Raw genomic sequence first — 17609 nt, forward strand, 5'->3', positions numbered from 1 at the left:
GGAGAAGTGGGTGCCTCTGGAAATGGCACCATCATGATTGCTGTAGAGCCCATCTGAACTCAGAAACTTTGGAAATGGCCTGTAGGCCTCAGAGGTCTGCACGCCAGTGTGAAGACCATCCTTTTCTGCAGCCCCGTCGGCACCCACAGGTACCCGGCCGGGGTCGCGGCGGGGCGGGCTGGGGGCAGAAACCCGCGTGGGAAGGAAGGGGGCTTTTGCTGCCGAGGCCGGGAGGTGGCCGAAGTGAGCCCGGGGGCTGCAGGGCGGAGGAGCCGCCGTCCCGTCCCGTCTCCTCGGCCACCGCCCCGCCAGTCGCGGGGATTAAGCGGCGACAGGTTTTTGAGGAGGGATTCTTGTGTATGGTTTTAGGCTGGAAATGTGAAGAAAATCTTGTTTGTGGGTGTTCGCTGAGGGATATGAAAAGCTGTGCGGGGGAACTGGTTTAATGTTTCCTCATAGCGCGTGGAAGTGCTTAGCCTGGTTTCTATCAAAAAAAAAAAAAAAAAAAGTGCAAGCAAGCCTTGGCGTTTCCTTAGGTCTTGTCTTTCTATTTCCAGTGAGCTTTTATGGTATTACTGGTTGGAGGAAAGCTTAGACCCTCGTAATTCTCCTTTCAGGCTCTGGCTCATTCCCAAGAACTGATGCAAACACATTACACACTGGCATTGCACTTCAGTTTACCTTTGAATGCCCTGGTGACAAATGGTCATCCTAATCCTATGACTGATCTTTCTATCGCTGTGTCAACTGAGCATTTTTCTGTCTCTCATTCAAAGTTTCAAAAAGGTTTCTGGAAACCCCGTGTGTGCGTTTGCGTGCGTGTGGCCATTCTGCCTTTGCCCCCTTTCATCCATCTCCCTGGGAAGAGCTGAATGTATTTTCAGAGTAATCTCAGTATTCATTAATCTGGCCGTGCATTCAGCCATGCTCATCTTAATGACCGTGTTTGAGCTGCTGTCACGCAGCTGGAGCCCGGGGCAGGGAACACACTCCCAAACAGAAACATTATCTTCATCTTCTCCAGTGGCTAATTAGGTTTCACAAGCATCCCTCTCCTGAATAAACAAAAAGTGGGAGCATACCCAAACAGGGGACTTGAGGAAGGAGGCAAGAGGAAGGTGTCTTTCCTGGAAGGTTTTCCTGGGCTCATTGCCCAGCAATCTCCGAGATCTTCACACACTGGGAAGAGTGGTTTATTGTGGCCAGACTCGAGGAAGGTATCCACTGGGATGGGCTAGGAGCCCTGCTTTGTAACCATAACAGGCAAACATGACAGATTGCTCCACACTTACTTAAATGTGGGTGGGTATATATTACACAGTGGGAGTCTAAAGGCAGCAAAATCTATCTTTTCTTCCATAAATTCAGCGTTTTTCAGCCAGTAACTAAATCACTAGGACAGTCACTTAAGATGGTGTCTGTGCTGCTTGCAAGGGCAGTTAAGCACTTGTGCAATGTGGACTTTTAAAATCCCAGCATCCATAACCTGATGCTGGTTTAACTGTTGACATCCGAGCAGCATTTCCTTGACAAGGTGTGGGCTTTGGGTTTTATTTTGTTTGGTTTTCTTTCTAAGAAGTAACAGGTTGAATTTCTTTCCAGGATCCTGCCTAAGGAACAGAACAATTAGCTTTATTGTGTCTCCTCTTCTCTAGAATGACAGTACTATTACATCCTAGAGGTATTTCTGTAACAGAATTAATATTTCTTAAAACACTTGGGAATGTGTAAGGGGAGAGGTCTGTGGTTTGTGAAGGAGCATCCCTAAGTGAGAAGGTTGCTTTACCTCCTTGTGGTCTTGAGGCACATGACTATTTTATTCACCTGTATCACAGAGCAAACACTCAGGGTAAGAGCAGTACAAAGCACAGCCTCAGAACTCATAGCAGCACGTTCATGTGCTATGCAGGGTTACCTTTTGCTCTTTGATATTTTTAAACCTGTGCAAGCAAGAAGGTAACTTCCAGACAAAGCACGCTACTGGGAAAGGTCCGGTTCTGGGGGAAGCCTCCTTGCTTCCCCGCTGGGAAGTGGGAGTGAGAACGAAGGGAGCATTGGCTTTTTCCAAAAATGGATGACTGGTCTGACTTTTTTTTTTTTTTTTTCCTCTCGTGCTATGCATGTGGCAGTGACAAGCTTGCTCATGGACAACCCACTTACTGGGGTAGTTTTCATCAGTCAAGCTAAGCTGCAAACAGCGGGGAGACAGGCAGCTTGTGTCTGTGGCCGTTCAAGCAGCACAGAGCATCAGCTGCCAGCAGACAGGGAGGGAAGTGATGAGAGCAATGCCTGAATGATGCTCCTGGCATAGGCTTGTTAGAGAGGACCGGGACATGAGTCAGTATCAGATAGGGTCCTGTCACATCACTTCCAAGCTATGTGGTTCCTGGATGACTTCGTTAACAAAATGGGAAGAAACATGGTTCTTTTCCTACTTAGCAGGAGCTTGGAGGTCACTGTTTTGTTCACTCCACTTCCAGTGCTTGCTGCTCTTCTGGCAGAGAGCTTGTTAAAGAAGTTTCTCAGTAAAAGATTTTCAAAATTAATCAGCAAGAGAGTGCACTTTTTTCCCCCACCAGTTTTGCATAGATTGTGTCACTGACTCCAAGATGTTCTTGTCCTTTTAAAAGGCAGAGAGAAAGAATTGCACCCACTGTGAATTTAAAATCAAACTTAAAGCCTTTTGACAGCAGAAGCGACTTTGTTCCAGGGGACTTAACAAACTGTGGTGGCTCCCCTTTGGATGTGCAACAGTGTAAACGAGAATGTAATTTCCTCCCTGTGGCAAAGTTGCCAACATCTTTGTTTCTCTCCCTGTCCTTCAGGCAATTCAGTTTAACTAGAATGAGGCAGGAGGGCAGTCTATGAGCAGAGGAGCGTGGCAGCTGGAGGAGGAACAGCGGGATGGGCTTTGCCAGCTCCCTGTGAGAGGGCTGGAAGGAGAGCAGCAGCAGGAGCCAATCCTGGATGCAATAAACTGGATCATATTATATCTCTTTGCCTAATGTCAGGAATGGTTTAGCTAAGGCTGGGCAGGCAGCTCACTTCAGGCCCCAGGACTGTCCTTCCCTGCATACCCCAAATCAAAGAGAAACCACGTATTTTCGTGGCCACAGCTGCTCAGCAGCTTTGTTTCTGCTCCTTGGTGCAAAAGCTGCCCTATCCCTGGCTTACCTGCACCCGGGTGGGCTGTGTGACAGGGCTAGGACTGGCTCACTCCTGTCTTGTCCCATCCCACAAAGCTGGTGCTCTGAGTCCAGCTCCAGGCAGGTGTTTCCAGGAGAAAAAAAAAGCAGCAGGTGCAGTGTAACCCTCTCCAGGAGCTGGTTTTACCCCCATTTGGCAACTTGGAGACAGCTGACATGTTAAAACCTGGTCGAGCATCCTCCTGTGGGTGAGCACTGTTTGTATGCTTCCCGGAGCAGAGCACTTTGAGCTCTTGTTTTACTGCAAGTGTGCAGAAGTTCTATCTCAACTTTCATAGAATCATAGAATGGTCTGGGTTGGAAGGGACCGTTAAACGTCATCCAGTCCAACGCCCTGCAATGAGCAGGGACATCTTCAGCTAGATCAGGTTGCTCAGAGCTCCCTCCAACTTGACCTTGAATGTTTTCAGTGATGGGGCATCTACAGCTTCTCTGGGCAACCTGTTCCAGTGTTTCACCACCCTCACTGTAAGAAATTTCTTCCTTGAGTCTGAATCTGCCCTCTTTTAGCTTAAAACCATTACCACTTCTATCACTACAGGTCTGCATCTAGGAGATTTGGATTCAATCCCCTGAGTTTTGGCTCTCCAACTCTAGCTTTCAAGTATCTTTGCTGCTGGGTCTGGTGCTGTTGGGAAGAAGGAGGATTCCCCCCCTCCCCAAACATGTCCAGGTTAATTAGGGAGTGCCAGCAAGGCTCCAGGAACCAGCTCCATCCAATCTGTAATCAAAAAGCAGGTCCGGTACATGCTGCCCTTCTCTCTAGAAGGTGTGGAGAAGAGCAGGTTCCTTGGTGCTCTTGAATTACTTTTTGGCAGCACAAGCACAGACCTTGCCTTGATCTTTGCATTCAAAATCTGTACCCAGTGGCCTCAATATGAAGCGAGTCTTATAAGTGACGTAAGAACTGTTTTTTTTTTTTTCTAAAGTTGTCTTTTTCTGCTGTGTTTTCATGTTATAAGGCTATCCCTGTAATTTTTACCCCCTAACAAGCACAAAAGAAATGAGGGATTAGCACAGAAGTATGCAAGCATCTTTCTTCCTTTCAATGGGAAGAACAAATTGAAGCTGACAATTCCCTGGAACCAGCGCAACACATGAAGTAGTCACAATAATATATTTTATCTTCCAGCCTTTTTAAAGCATCAGAAGCTCTCCAGTCTCTGATGCCTCCAGTAAGCTGACCTTGGCTGGCAGAGCCAGCCACCTCATTACTGCTGTCCCATTGCTCACAGCCTGCCCTCTCTCCCAGCCCTCAAACAGCCCGATTAGCTGCAGCAGCTAGAGCTTCCCAGGTCAGGCAGCCTGCTGGTAACCTTTCAGTAACACTATTATCTGCTTCAGATAATCCCTTCTGCAAGAAACCTATTTTTTTCTTAATTCAAAAAACCCGTTTAGTAACAACACCCAGAGATTTGTCAGACTTGATTTTGTCCTGAAAACGTCATCAACAGGAAAAACTTCAAGCCATCCATCAACTCCAGAAAGCAGTTGCAGTAGAGAACATCTCTCTAGTCATCACTGAGGTTCTGGTTTTAGCTTGTGCCTTCACCTCTCCAAAAGACCTGTCTAGACTGACCCTATTTATTACTATTTAAACCTTTCTATTGGAGTGACCAAAGGAAGGAACTCATTTACAGTGAAATCTGTTGGAGATAGGCGAATAAGCACCTGCAAATAGCTGCAGGAGGTTCAACAGATGGGGCAAGATTGAGCACCGCAGCTTCCTTTCTCTTTCCCCAAATTATCATCTGTCTGAGCATCCAAACCGGCTTGATTTGTCCCTTAATGAGGCGTCTGTCTTTCTTTGTCGAATTTATCTTGCATCTGCTAGAAGAGTGAGGCAAAACAGATAAAAAATATGGTCTGTCCTGAACACACCCATTGAAGATGCCTCAGAAGTCTTCGGGAGCGGGTCTTGTGCTTGGGGCTGAGGCGGTGGCCCTGCTCCATGGTACTGCCACAGGCAGGCAGGTAGGGCAGTCGATGTAGCTCTGTATTCGAAGTGTGACAGGCATTTTCTAATCGTATAATATGATAGAAAGGACCTTTTCCGTAATTAAGAAACTGAACATCCTCTGATGGTATTTAATTTTAAAATGTTTGGGTTTAAAACTTCAATTGTGGTACAGAAGTAGGGACGTATGTTACAGCTTTGTGTGGTAACAGCCCTGCAAGTAAGTCTTTGGCCAGGGAGTCTCACCAACTATGGAGACATCTTTTTCTCCACTCATCCCTGCAAGCATCACAGGATTACGGTAGCAACAGCTATCCTTGTGTACTTTCCCAACTGTACAGGCACGTCTGTGGGTGACGATGCTGTTGAAAAAAATGCCACTGCTCAATTAAGTGTATAATGTGTCAAGTCCTGCATGACTAACTGCCCTTTCCATGTCATGTTCAGTACATCTGCAAAATACCGTTTTGTTAGTTCAAAGAAGGACTTGGGTTCTGGCACAGCTATGATTGTGGGATAGGAAGCAATTTACTGTGAGGTGCTCTTTGAACCGTGAGGCTTTTTCCTGAATTCACTGTAACACTCGCAGCCTACATCTACTTAGATATACACAAAATCCTGTGAATAAGAGTAGACATCCACTAAAGTAAACGAACACGAATGTTTGGTTTATTAGATGATCAGATTAATAAAACCAAGGGCTGGAAATGCTTACTACGTCATCTGCGCTACACAAAACCAAACTGAAGCCATATTAAAAATGCTAAGACGTCAGCTGAGGCTGGAGAATAATCAGCTTAAAATCCTGCCTGCATATACTAAGGTTTTGCTTTCTTTGAGATCAGAGGGAGATATTGCTGTCATCTCTCCAGATGGCAGCTGGACCATAAAGCCTTGTTTCCATGTACGCAGGTGCTGGACTGGAAGGGTTTGCAATATATTTGATTTCCGTACCCTGTGCTGGAAGCAGAAGCTCCCTGAAGGGTAGATGGCTTTTAATCTGCAGTTATCCAGCAAGGAGTTGCTTTTTCCCCATTCTTTCCTGGCACTACCCTTACAAAGAAAATAATGCCCCTTCTTCCTAGTAGAGAAAGCCCTGGTGCATCCAGCGTGACAAGCTCCTATGTGAGCATAAACCGAACACTGTGTGCAAGATTTTCACAGCCACTGTATTTCTTGTGGGCATGTCACACAGCCACCAGGTGAGGAAGACAATTGCTTCCACTGGCAAAAGTGCAGAATAGTTTTCCATCATCATATAAAGCCATTCTATCCTCCTTTTCCTATGCCCAGAAATGACAGTCAATTACTATGATGTGAATTGGAAAATGCAGAAATCTCAACAGAGAAGGAAAGGAGAAAAGAGTGGGATGGCAGCAGAGGACAAGCCTGTCATTAGCCTGTGATGGCCCTGGTGGGTTTTTCCTTTAAATGACAGACTGTGGAAAAGCAGGGCTGTGCCGAGATGTGTCTTGCCTTAATCTGTGCAATGAGAAGTTACGCAGGATAATTAATTACCTTGTAGTTCAGTGACAATAAATGCTGTCAGATCTCTTCAGTCCACACTCGGTTTATCTGTAGTATCTCTGTGTCTAAAAGACTCAAATCGTAACCAATCCTATATCATGGCTGCAGTGTTTGATGTTTTAAACTCAAGATTTCTTTTTTTAATGTTCACTACAGAATAAATTTACCAATTTAACCTGACTAGATCCACTTATTATGTATTTAAGGTTTTCATCAGGTTTGCATTGGCTGTGCCTGTGACAGTAAACTGTGGGCATTTGGGATTGTTCTCAGGCAGTAATGACAACAGGCATAGACCAGCCCATACCTGTAGCATTAAACTCCCCTCCAAAAGAGGGAAGCACATGAAGACTGTTTTGGGAACGGTCCTTGGCCCACGCCACTGCCTTGAACCGTGCCTAGTGTGTCGGAGAGCGCTGACTGACCCAAGCCAAATCCGTGCCAGCGAGCGATTGCTCAGGCAGTGTAATCTCCTTTGCCCCAAAGAGCAGAAAGCCCTTGCAGTTTCAAGAGGGAACAGCTTTTCTATACCAAGAAACTTGATAACTATTAAATGTGGTTTCAGAAAGTAGCAGCAAGGATAACAGTTCTCCATAAAATTCTACTTCTTTTTTTTTTTTTTTCAAGTGGTTTCTGTAGACACTTGTGTGTCTCTAAAGCTGTCCTGCTTTTTGCGTTGGTGGGCTGTGACTACTCCATGTAAAACATCAGCATGGGGACAGGGACCTGGGATACCTGTGCCTCCTGGCCATCTGCACATAGCAATAACCTTTCTGGTGTTGCTCAGCTGCCCTGTTGGTCATCAGACAAGGTTTTCCAACAGGGACTCTGCCTAGCACAGACCCTCCCTTACCCCTTACCCCTTTATCCTGCATGAAATATCTTTCAGCCGCTTTTTATGTCTCCTTTAATGATCCTGGCTAGAGAAGATGGTGGTGGTTTGGGGGAAGTTTAAGCTATTGATGATATTAGATGTGCACTGTTGCCTCCTACGCCTTTGAGAGTTTTTAAAATTTAAAAGATTTTATTCAGAAGAATAATCTCTGCCATAACTTTAAATAAAAGTTTTAGAAGTCATATGTAAGATCTTCTTCAGCACAAGATTCAAGTTTTGAATTTAAATGAACTGAGGCCAAGAGACAAGAGAGTTACATCAGAGCACGCAGCCACTCTTGGTTGTGCATGGACAGTGTTCAACCACTCTATGTACTAGAAGAAAGCTTCAGACACATGCTATAGCCAAATATAAATTAAGTAACACAGGACTTTTATGGCAATGCTCTTGAGATGGCCACACTTGTGAGGTGTCAAAAAGATTAAATAAATCTGTTGCTGCAGTACTCACATCTAGGACAAGAATGTCCAGCTTTAAAGATCTCCTGTCCTAAAACATGTAGCGATGCATCTTCAACAATATTTTAGTGAGCGATGTGCCATTAAGACACCCCTTGAAATAGAACGATCATATAAATATCCAAGGCATTTTAAGTCACCCTAATCCCACATATTTAAGGAGGAGCAGCAAAGTGTTTGTGTCTCATTAGCAACTGAAAGGATTTGACAACTGATGTTTTACTTGCCTTTCAGGGATGAAATGCCTGTCTTATTTGTTTAATTTGGCTCACTTATGCTTATATTAGAGCTACCTGGAGTGCATACCTAGTACAGCTACAGTTTTGGTTGAAGAGAAACAACTGATCACTGGAGCATCCCACTGGTTACCTAAACTGTCCTACATATGTTTACTTGCTGCGTTTACTTTCTTGCAGATACAAAGAGGTAGTAGCCTTGGCTTGCTGTCCTTGCCGGTGCTGCTGCCATCTGCATTAAATGAGGGTTGTAAACAGCAGAAATACTGGTGCAAAGAAATAAAAGAAAGCAGCACTCTTAAAGATGATTTTATATTAAACACTAATGGATCGTTGCTTTTCTCTCCTGCCAGTGAGAAGGTTTTTATGTTCATCGCTTGCACAGTCTGAGAAAGTGAAGCCACTCTACTGCTTAAACTTGACACACAAATTTAGGTCACTGCTCAGAGTCATCATGGATTTTGTCAAGAGACTCCCACCAGAATTGTATTTATTGACATCAGGTCTGACTTACCCCACTTGTTCTCAGATCTTACTCATGGGCTTGTCCAAATGGTCAGTAAGGGACAAGGGAGACCACCAGCACCATTCATGGTTTCACAGGCCTCCCTTACTGCTCATGCTTGCAAAAGTGCAGAATAGATTGTTCACTTTTTTGTGATCTGAGCTAAGAAATTGAAATTCTACCCAATGTGTATGGTCAAGCAGGCAGTGTTCATCGGCACATGCCAAAAGAGGTAGAGAAGTAGCCAGGCTGCTGCTAGACAGAGTAATTCCCACAGCCTGTTTTGCACCCTGCTAGTCTTAATACTTCTCACAAGATCACTCCTTGTAGTTTATCCCCTAATATAGGGATGGATAATGGAGCAGCACAAAGCCTTCCTCCTTTACCACTGCATAGTGCTGCCAAAATGACAGCAAGATGTATTACTTGCGCAGGTCACTCACACTGAACTGCTGTTACAGATTTGGTGCAAGGTGGGTTTAAAGCACGAGAAGATTATTCTCGATTGATTTTCAGAAATGCCTTTTCTTTAGATTATTTGCTGGCACTTGACTGACAGGGGGCTTTGTTTTTAACTAAATATCTAATTGACATAAATAGTAATCAACGATGAGTAGTATTGGAGTTGACTTCTAATCAAAGATAACTCTGCGTACCAGAGTGGGTTTGAAATGAATGAACGTCAAATCTAATTAGACAAACGGATTCTGATCCCTCAGCCACACTCGTACGTACTGTTACATACCAAATTTTGCTTCTCTGCACTAATGCCAGCTGAATATGATTGCTCTCTGTTTCTAGTGCTGTAAGGGAACGGCATTAGGGAGGGCACTGCATGGCCTCGTGCACACGCTCACGCCAGCTGCCAGCGCAAAACAAATGTTGGAACTGAAAAAAAGGAGGTCAGCTACCATGAACCCATCTGTCGTGTGCGGGAGCCATTTAGGATCAAATTTATTTTCCTTGGATTTATTACAGTGAAATAACTCATTTGCATTTCCCTCTTCTTATGTTTTCAGCATGTGCTATACCAAGGGTAAGGAGCAGTGCTGGAGGTGTTTCTCTAAGGAGAGGTTAAGCAGAGGAAAAGACAGTTTGTGGCTCCCTGGCGGAGGAAATGGGGCATGTAGTGAGAGCTCTGGTGTACTGAGAGCTCTAATGAAAGAGTAGATAGAAAAAAGGCAGGAAGAAAGCTAATCATGGTACAAGACAGAAGGGGTGCTGCATTTACTTTAGCCACTGCCAGCCATTATTTCTGTGCTAGTGAGGTGATGAGAGTTGTAGCCAAAGGCATGTTTTACAGTGAAAATAAAAGATTAAGTTAAAAGTCACCACACTGACTTTGGCACCTAGACCGGTGTGAAAGACAATCAATGCTTACTGAATTTATGGAGCTATATTGGGGTGGGAGCATCGGGTATCAGGTACTATACATTTACAGCCACATATTCTTTACCATTTTGCTATTGACCTGGACTGTTACCTTTTTTCTTACTATTACTATCGCTTTTTGGTTTATGTACTTCATCCAGTTTGGGTAGGAGGAGCAGAACAAACAGCATGAGCTATTCCAGATGGTAGACAATTTGTGTTTCTGCTCAGGGTGTCTAGTGATGAACTACCAAATACTGTAGCATTTGAGTTGAAAATGTCCTTGCATACCACATAAAAAATGTTCTTATAGAAATTAGACCATAGAGTAGTCTTGCTGTTAGTATTGAGTCTTGGGAAAAAAAATTATTTGAAATAAAAGCTAAAATTTGGTACCAAAATACCCAAAGCTAACATTTTCATTTATTAGAAACAGGTAATGGCACCTTGTGCTCACTCACAGGGGTTTCTGCATGACAAAGTAAAGCTCCCAGCTATGGGCTTAAGTAGAGCTATAAAAGATGCATGAGTTGCATAAACACTTCTTTGTGCATTGTAAAAACTGAAACCACCCAAACTGAAGGTATTGAAATAGGAGTAATAAAAGAAAGAATCACTGCAGGTGTCACTGACGCAGATAATGCCATCAGTGGAAAGTAAGCACAAGACTTCAGAGGGATTCTGCTGGATAGTCGGTGGTGAGACTTAGATGTGAATGGGGAGTGGGGAAGAGACCCACCTCAGTCTGCCAGCAAGGGCAGAATGAGCTGTGGTGGGTTAAATTTAGTTTCTTGTTGCTGCAAGTGATGGGGCAGAATTTGCCTCATTGTGCTGGGACAGGAATACATGGCTACCAATGGCTTTGATGCCCACCCAGGTGTGACCTGGGTGCTCCCGTACCTCCCATTTGAAGGAGAGGGAGCTGTCTTGGCTATAGCTCCTTCTCTGTGCAATACTGCTCTTCGCAGCCATGCTGGTAAGCCCACGTGGCTTTTCTGTATGCTAAAATTAACATTTGAAGCTCACAGATCTGCTGGCCTTTCACCGGCTGATGTAGGCTTGGGAAGTGTGGTTGTCAGTATAGCCATATGCTGCTATTTAGGAATATCTCATAGTCTTGGACTTTGATGGAACAAATGCACATGATTTTGTTCTGGCAACCAAGAATAGTTCTTCAGATGGAGCTCACATGTCTGTACAACTCTGGCAAATGCTACCCTGCACAAGGAAGGAGCAGCCCAATCACTGGGAGCATAAAATGTGCCATGAAAGTTGTAATTCATGTAATCCAATGACCAACAGAAGACGCCCTTCTATAGGTGCTTCCAGGAGATCCTGTCCCATAGAAATGTTCCCGACACATCCAGGAATTATGAGCCTGTGCACTAATGCCTAACAGTTTTGTCCTAAAGTGTAAAAACTCTTGTGCAAGAATTAAATTTCTTGTGAAAGTTTTTATAATGCTCCTGAGTGCTCTTACTCATATATTATTGTCAAATTTTTATGTTAAAAAACCATCCACAAGAATGTCTACAATCTCATCCAAGATGCATACCTCTGTGCCTTCTAGGAGTCTAGGGAACATGGAAACCATAAATTCCAGGTGGTTATTTGGGCTACTGGCCATGCTGGCCCCGTATTGCCAGGGTGATTCAATTAAGTCAGAAGGAAGAAGTTGGAAAATAAATATTAAAAATGATTAGACTTTAGGCTGCAGAAACAAGGGACGCCAGATGAAGGTGTACTGAATGAGCTTAGCATTGAACTGAGCCTGAGTGGGTTTAGAATTTAATTGTGCTTTTGGGGTTTATGAGAGCAAAGCAGAACAAATTGGCTGTCTGGGAGGAGGACGTGACTTCTAGGGTATAATCAGTTTCTTCCTTTATTTGATTTTTTCTTTTGGAGATGCATACTCCTAAATGTGATTTTATTGCAATTAAAAGTTTTTACCTTTGTAAGGTGACCAGCTAGTCAGAACATAGGCCTTGACAGAGATCAGAGGAGAACATACTCTTTTCTTTCATTATTCAAGACATTATTAGACATACCCCAGGTTTGCAGGTAAGAAATGTTCCAGCATGCAAAACAGAATCAGTTCACTTCTGTAGCCATCCACTCGTGTCAGTTTAGTAGACCCCTATGGTTTACCTTAACCTGAATAATTATAATCAATTTTCAGTGGACAGCCTGCAGACCACAGATCAGCAGAATGAACAACATACAAACCATCTTACCTTGAAACACATCACACACACACACACACACAAATAATATAGGAACAAAGGATTATCAAGGATCCTTTCAGTCATTGAGTCCTACCCCACACTCCTATTTAATTAAGGTTTATACATAATCCCAAAGTGTCCTCAAAGCCTCTATTCCGTGAACCCTCAACTGCAGACAGCTTCCTAGCACCCTAGAGCAAACACTAGACCCAGAGCCAAAACCATAGCTGCTACAAGGAGAGACCAGGAGGAATCATCATCACCACTGGTATATTTACTGCAGCTTTACAGGATTGCTAGCACATGTTTAACAAAACCAACTTCCCCTCATCATGTCATGAACAAAAAATACCTTCTCCAGATTGATCATTGGGAAAATGCAAACAAAAAGGGACTGAAAAAAGTCAGTCTAGATCTAGCAGATGTGTTTCTGACTGAATTTCCATTCTCTTAGTTCAGATTGAAGTCCACACTCTTTATCAAATATTTTGGCATTATGGGAGGTGGAGGTCCACGCTGAGAGTGATGAAGAGAGGTCAGCCCTATGGAAGTGATGGGCTCAGTGGTCCCTTCCCCTCTCATTAGCTCAGGCTCAGCTGTTTCTCTATTTCCAGACTGAAAGGAGAGCTGGGAGAGGGGACTTTTATTTCCCTGGAGACAGAGACATCGTCAATTATCTGCCATTCCCTGCTGCAAGCTGTCAGTGAATAGGGCAGAGAAAGAGTACTGATAGGATTTCACCTTATCCCTCAACTCACTGATGGGCTCATCATTCAACTGCCGTGCACTTAGTACAGACAGTACTAATTATATTAATTGTGTTTCTGCACAGCTCATGCTTATATTAGCAGTAAGCAGACTGGTCACTTTTCAAATTAAACATCAGTGGTTCGTTAGCTATATAGATTTTAAAATGTCAGCATACTCATTGCAGCCACTGCTGAGGTGGATCTCTCAAATCTCAAAAGCGTTTAATACCATTTTAGATGTGCAATATGCTTTATACTGAGAGAAAAATGTATGCTGTATCTAGAAGACTGTAGCATTATATCACATAAGTACTAAATGCAGACTTAGAAACTTGATCACTACGTTGGAGGAGCACTAAAATCCCTTAGTGTTTATCTGTAGGGATACTGGTCAGGACAGCAAGAGATCTCGGTAAGTCCTTGTGGACTGAACCTTATTGAAATTATACTTGTAGCTACATCGGTGCATATAATCAGAATACAACTGTATTAAATTCAGAAGTAGGTTCTGTGAATGGTTTAAGAGGCAGGAAAATAAATCCCCCTCCACAAAGTGTATTAAAGCAGTGTGACAAATGCTCATCGCTCGAAGTGTATTTGCTAGATGCCTGTATCCAGCCACCGTCTCTGTGAATTTGGGCTAAGGGGCTGCTGCTGCTAGGCAGAGTTAGTGTGATTTTGTGAGGTCTGTTGGAAGTATCTGAGATGTCAGCCATATAAGTTTAAATCTGAAGAACAGATTGTGTTTGTACAATAGAGTCAACCTCTAACCTGATGAATTGAAAAGTAACTGAACAGAACTGTGAGATTTCATGACTTCTGACTCTGTTAACTCCTTTTATCACAGTTTTCTTCTGTACAGAAATTAAACATACATTAATCACCAAGATTATATATAATATATATAGAGAGAGTACAAGCCTATCTGGGCTCTGAGTTCTGACCATTTTATGCAAAAGCAAAGCAGAAGCTCCAGGCAGGTCTTCAATTAGCATTTCAATTGCACTTCTTCCACACTTCCTTCTAGTATCTTGAGGAAAGTCTTGGGTACTAAAGCATTGCAAAGCCATCCGAGTGCTTGAGCAAAATAAAGAAAATAAATCAGTAAATTCCTTTTCCAAAATTATTAATTTTTAAAGTTTCTCCAAAGGAAAACTGAAACGCAGTGTATCTACACACAGTCACACATGGACACAAAGATTCTGTTCAGAGCAAAACCCATTCATCTTCTCATTCACATTAATACAGAAGATACTCATTGTGTAGATGATGTTAGCATTTTGACAAGAGTTTTGAATCTAAAGTAATTACATTTTTATAGCCAATGTGGTGATGATTAGCACCCATCTTCAAGATTGGTTTTATTCCTCTTATTTTTTGATGAATGGCTGATGTTTTTACAGTTAAATCTCCTCTGACTGTCAGTGTTGTTTAGCTTCCACCCTCAAAAGTCTCCAGATGCTGTCAGAGCGTGTTGTTAATCATCCTGTCAAACGATACTATTGCTGAACACACTTGCAAGAGATTTTCTGTTCTCTGGCACTCTGAACCAATTTTTAATGCAAATCTTTGTATGCAAATGGGAGCATACAGCATGCAGCCTAAACGTTGTGTGGTTTCTGCTTTATCTCTTGGGAGCTGGTTCTTGATAGGATTTGAAGTGTTAGACGTCAGCTGGCACCGGTGGGTGCTGTACCATCTGCAGGGATGTGAGTTTGACCCTGGAAGCTGCTAAGTGGCTTCTGCCAAGTGCTGGGTATCAGCAAGCCTGAGCAGAACTCAGCCCTACAGAGGTGTGCTGAGAGACTTAAGGAGCCAGAGGTGAGTGGAGGGCCAAATTTGGGCTCTCATTGACCAAAGACTCAAGTATCTCTGGCCATGGCTGGAGTGTATTTCTCCCTGTGCAAGCTAGCCAAAGCTCGTGCTCACTGTGTTTTTTGCTGAGCTTCTCAGGAGCAGTTGCTCCTGAGCCCCTCCTGCTCCCATCCTCTCCCTTTCCTCCGTCTCTCCTGGCCGTGGGTTTCTGCCCAGTGCAGGTGCTCACAGCCCTGGTCTGCCTGAGAGCAACTTCTCTATCCAAAGGGTTTATCCTCGCTGTGGTTAAACTGGCTCAGCACTGCGTCTGAGCTCAGCCAGGGAGAAGAATGATGGAGCACCATTATCTGCTGGCCAGAGTGGAGGAGAAAACTCACCTTAATTGCAGACCAGATGGTATTCACAGAGTGAAGCACTTGCTTCCAATACATACAGATTTATGCAGTTTTGGTCACGCAATAGAGAAAATTTCACATCACCAACAGCGCTGGCGATGCTGGGACTGGAAGAAGTATTTCTGGCAGAGCTCTTGCAGAAATATTCCTGACAAAGCAGCATTCCCTAGGAAGGGCAGTGCAGTCCTCTCCACAGAGAAGCAGTAGCTTGCTATGGCACCTACTGCCACCTCAAAGAGTATTTGCCCAGCTTAGCACTACAAATAACTGGATAGTACACAATGTCTCCCCATGTGTTTGCTTTCTCCATTGAGTGTTTGCTGTGCAGGCACCTTGTAGCTCTGGTACTTACCTTAAATATTTATCAGTTGTGAGGTCTTACATTGCAAATCTCTGGTCTTCAGAAATGGCTCCTTTTTTGGGTGCTCATGATCATTTCCCATCTGTGGGGATGAGAGGGTGGTTTAAACTCACTGTCAAGCCCCTCAGCCCCATAGGTCATGGTTTCACAGAGCATCAGCTCCATCAAGCTTCATCGCCATTGGCTACAGCACCAAACTCACCCCTCGGCAGGCTGGGTCCAGCTTTTAAAAATGAAAAAAAATATCTTTTTTTCATTTTTAGTCAGGTTATTTTTAAGCTGGCCTAGTTTCTCAATTCATTTCACAGTACAACGGCATTAGCAGCTGTGCTGGCACCCCGGGAAGGAAGGAGGCGGTGAGAGGATGGGTCCTGCGAGACAGAGAAGGCAGTCCTTGGCAGCACCTAAGGACCAGTGCCCCCTTCTCCAGCATCCTCCTGCTCCCTGCTCTGCTGCCTGGCCTCAGCTGACTGTGGTGTTCCTCAGATGGCTTGGTGAGGCCATTCATCTCACCAGAGCAGCACAAAACTGAGGCAGCATAAAATTCTGCTTCATTGTCTGTCAAGGACAGTGAATGCCAGGGTTGGACACAGAAGACAGCAGAGAAAGGAAGAGGGAGACATCCCCCTCTCCCCTCTTGGCAGCAGCAAGTTGATGGAGCTGTTGTGAACCATGGCACTTGTTCGCCATTTATTTATGGGGCAGATTGAAACCACTTTAGTCTGGTACCGCTGCCAAGCTAAGCATTGGAAATGAGCACAGACAGAGCAAGTGCTTCCTCCCGGGGTGCTGAGCCCCACTGATCACATGAAATACAGAGCATATAGTGCCTGGAGCTTGTTTGCTTGCCTCTCATCATGGTGGAGAGCATCCCTCTCTCATCACAGCATGCCATGGCAGCGTGTACACCCACTGCATCTTCCTTCTCAGTGGCCGGGCGGGAGCAGCCACAGGGAAAATGAGCAAGGATCAAAGGGGAGCTGCAGGACTTGATTCATGCTGAATTAACCTTCTTTTTATTTTAATACATGTAATAACACTTCACAGTGATTGTGAGAGCGCCTGATGAGCTCTGCACACTCCCAAAATAATCTCCAGGACACCCTGATGAAGCAGGGATGGGGATGTCAGGGCTGGGGAAGAAGCATGCCGGGCATGGCAGAAGTTGGGGACAGCATTGGGATTAGCACTCTGAAGCATCTGGTTTCTAGTCTCACATCCAGACCCACTTTGTGTCTCTGGCACATTTTCAGCAGACCTTGGGCTGTAAGTCAGAATGGAAAACAGGACCGTCTTATTTTTGAGGTAGGATGATTTGGCAATGCAAACAGATTTGTGCCCTGGCTCACTGCCACTTGTGGGATTCAGTTACCCTTCAGCATGTCTGATGGGCACCAGGCAGCCCTGGCCTCACTGCCTGCCTCTTACCCATCATCATCACTGACCTGCTTTCTGTTGTTTTTCAGGAATATCTTACCGGCTCCCCGAAATCATGTCAATAGGATCGCATTCATTCTCTCCAGGAGGTCCTAATGGGATTATTAGAAGCCAGTCCTTTGCTGGCTTCAGCGGGCTTCAGGAGAGACGCTCCAGGCAAGTACTGTGCTCTCTAAGGGGAATTTCCTAATCAGGCCCTAAGGGAGGGTGAAGGTGGAAAAGAGGCGAGAGGACTGCATTCTCTCTGCAGAAAAACGTCTTCTGCACTCTGTGTCTCTTTTTTGTATAATTAAGCTGTTAGTCTCTGCTTTAGCTACCAAGTGCCTGTTTGCCTCTTCCCCATTAATGCAGGGCTTCCTCACATGTCTCAGAGCTGTGAGAGAATTTCAGAGAATCATTTTAATTTACTAACTTATGCAGTGATCTTTTCAACATGTGAGATGTGCGGGAACATGATACACTGCCCACCACT

The 17609-nt window shown here is 44.4% G+C and overlaps 1 protein-coding gene across 3 annotated transcripts in view; it reads left to right on the top strand.

Annotated features, from left to right (window-relative positions):
• The window catches only part of RIPOR2 (RHO family interacting cell polarization regulator 2), a 109682-nt gene that overhangs the window by 57408 nt on the left and 34665 nt on the right, over positions 1 to 17609 (top strand). For all 3 annotated transcript variants that reach the window (XM_026842101.1, XM_026842100.1, XM_026842102.1), the window contains exon 2: positions 17167 to 17293. In XM_026842101.1, the coding sequence (XP_026697902.1) occupies positions 17167 to 17293 (127 nt within the window). The remainder of the gene's footprint in view (positions 1 to 17166; positions 17294 to 17609) is intronic.

This window comes from Athene cunicularia (assembly GCF_003259725.1).
Source record: "Athene cunicularia isolate RWA chromosome 2 unlocalized genomic scaffold, athCun1 chr2_part1, whole genome shotgun sequence".
Lineage (NCBI taxonomy): Eukaryota > Metazoa > Chordata > Aves > Strigiformes > Strigidae > Athene > Athene cunicularia.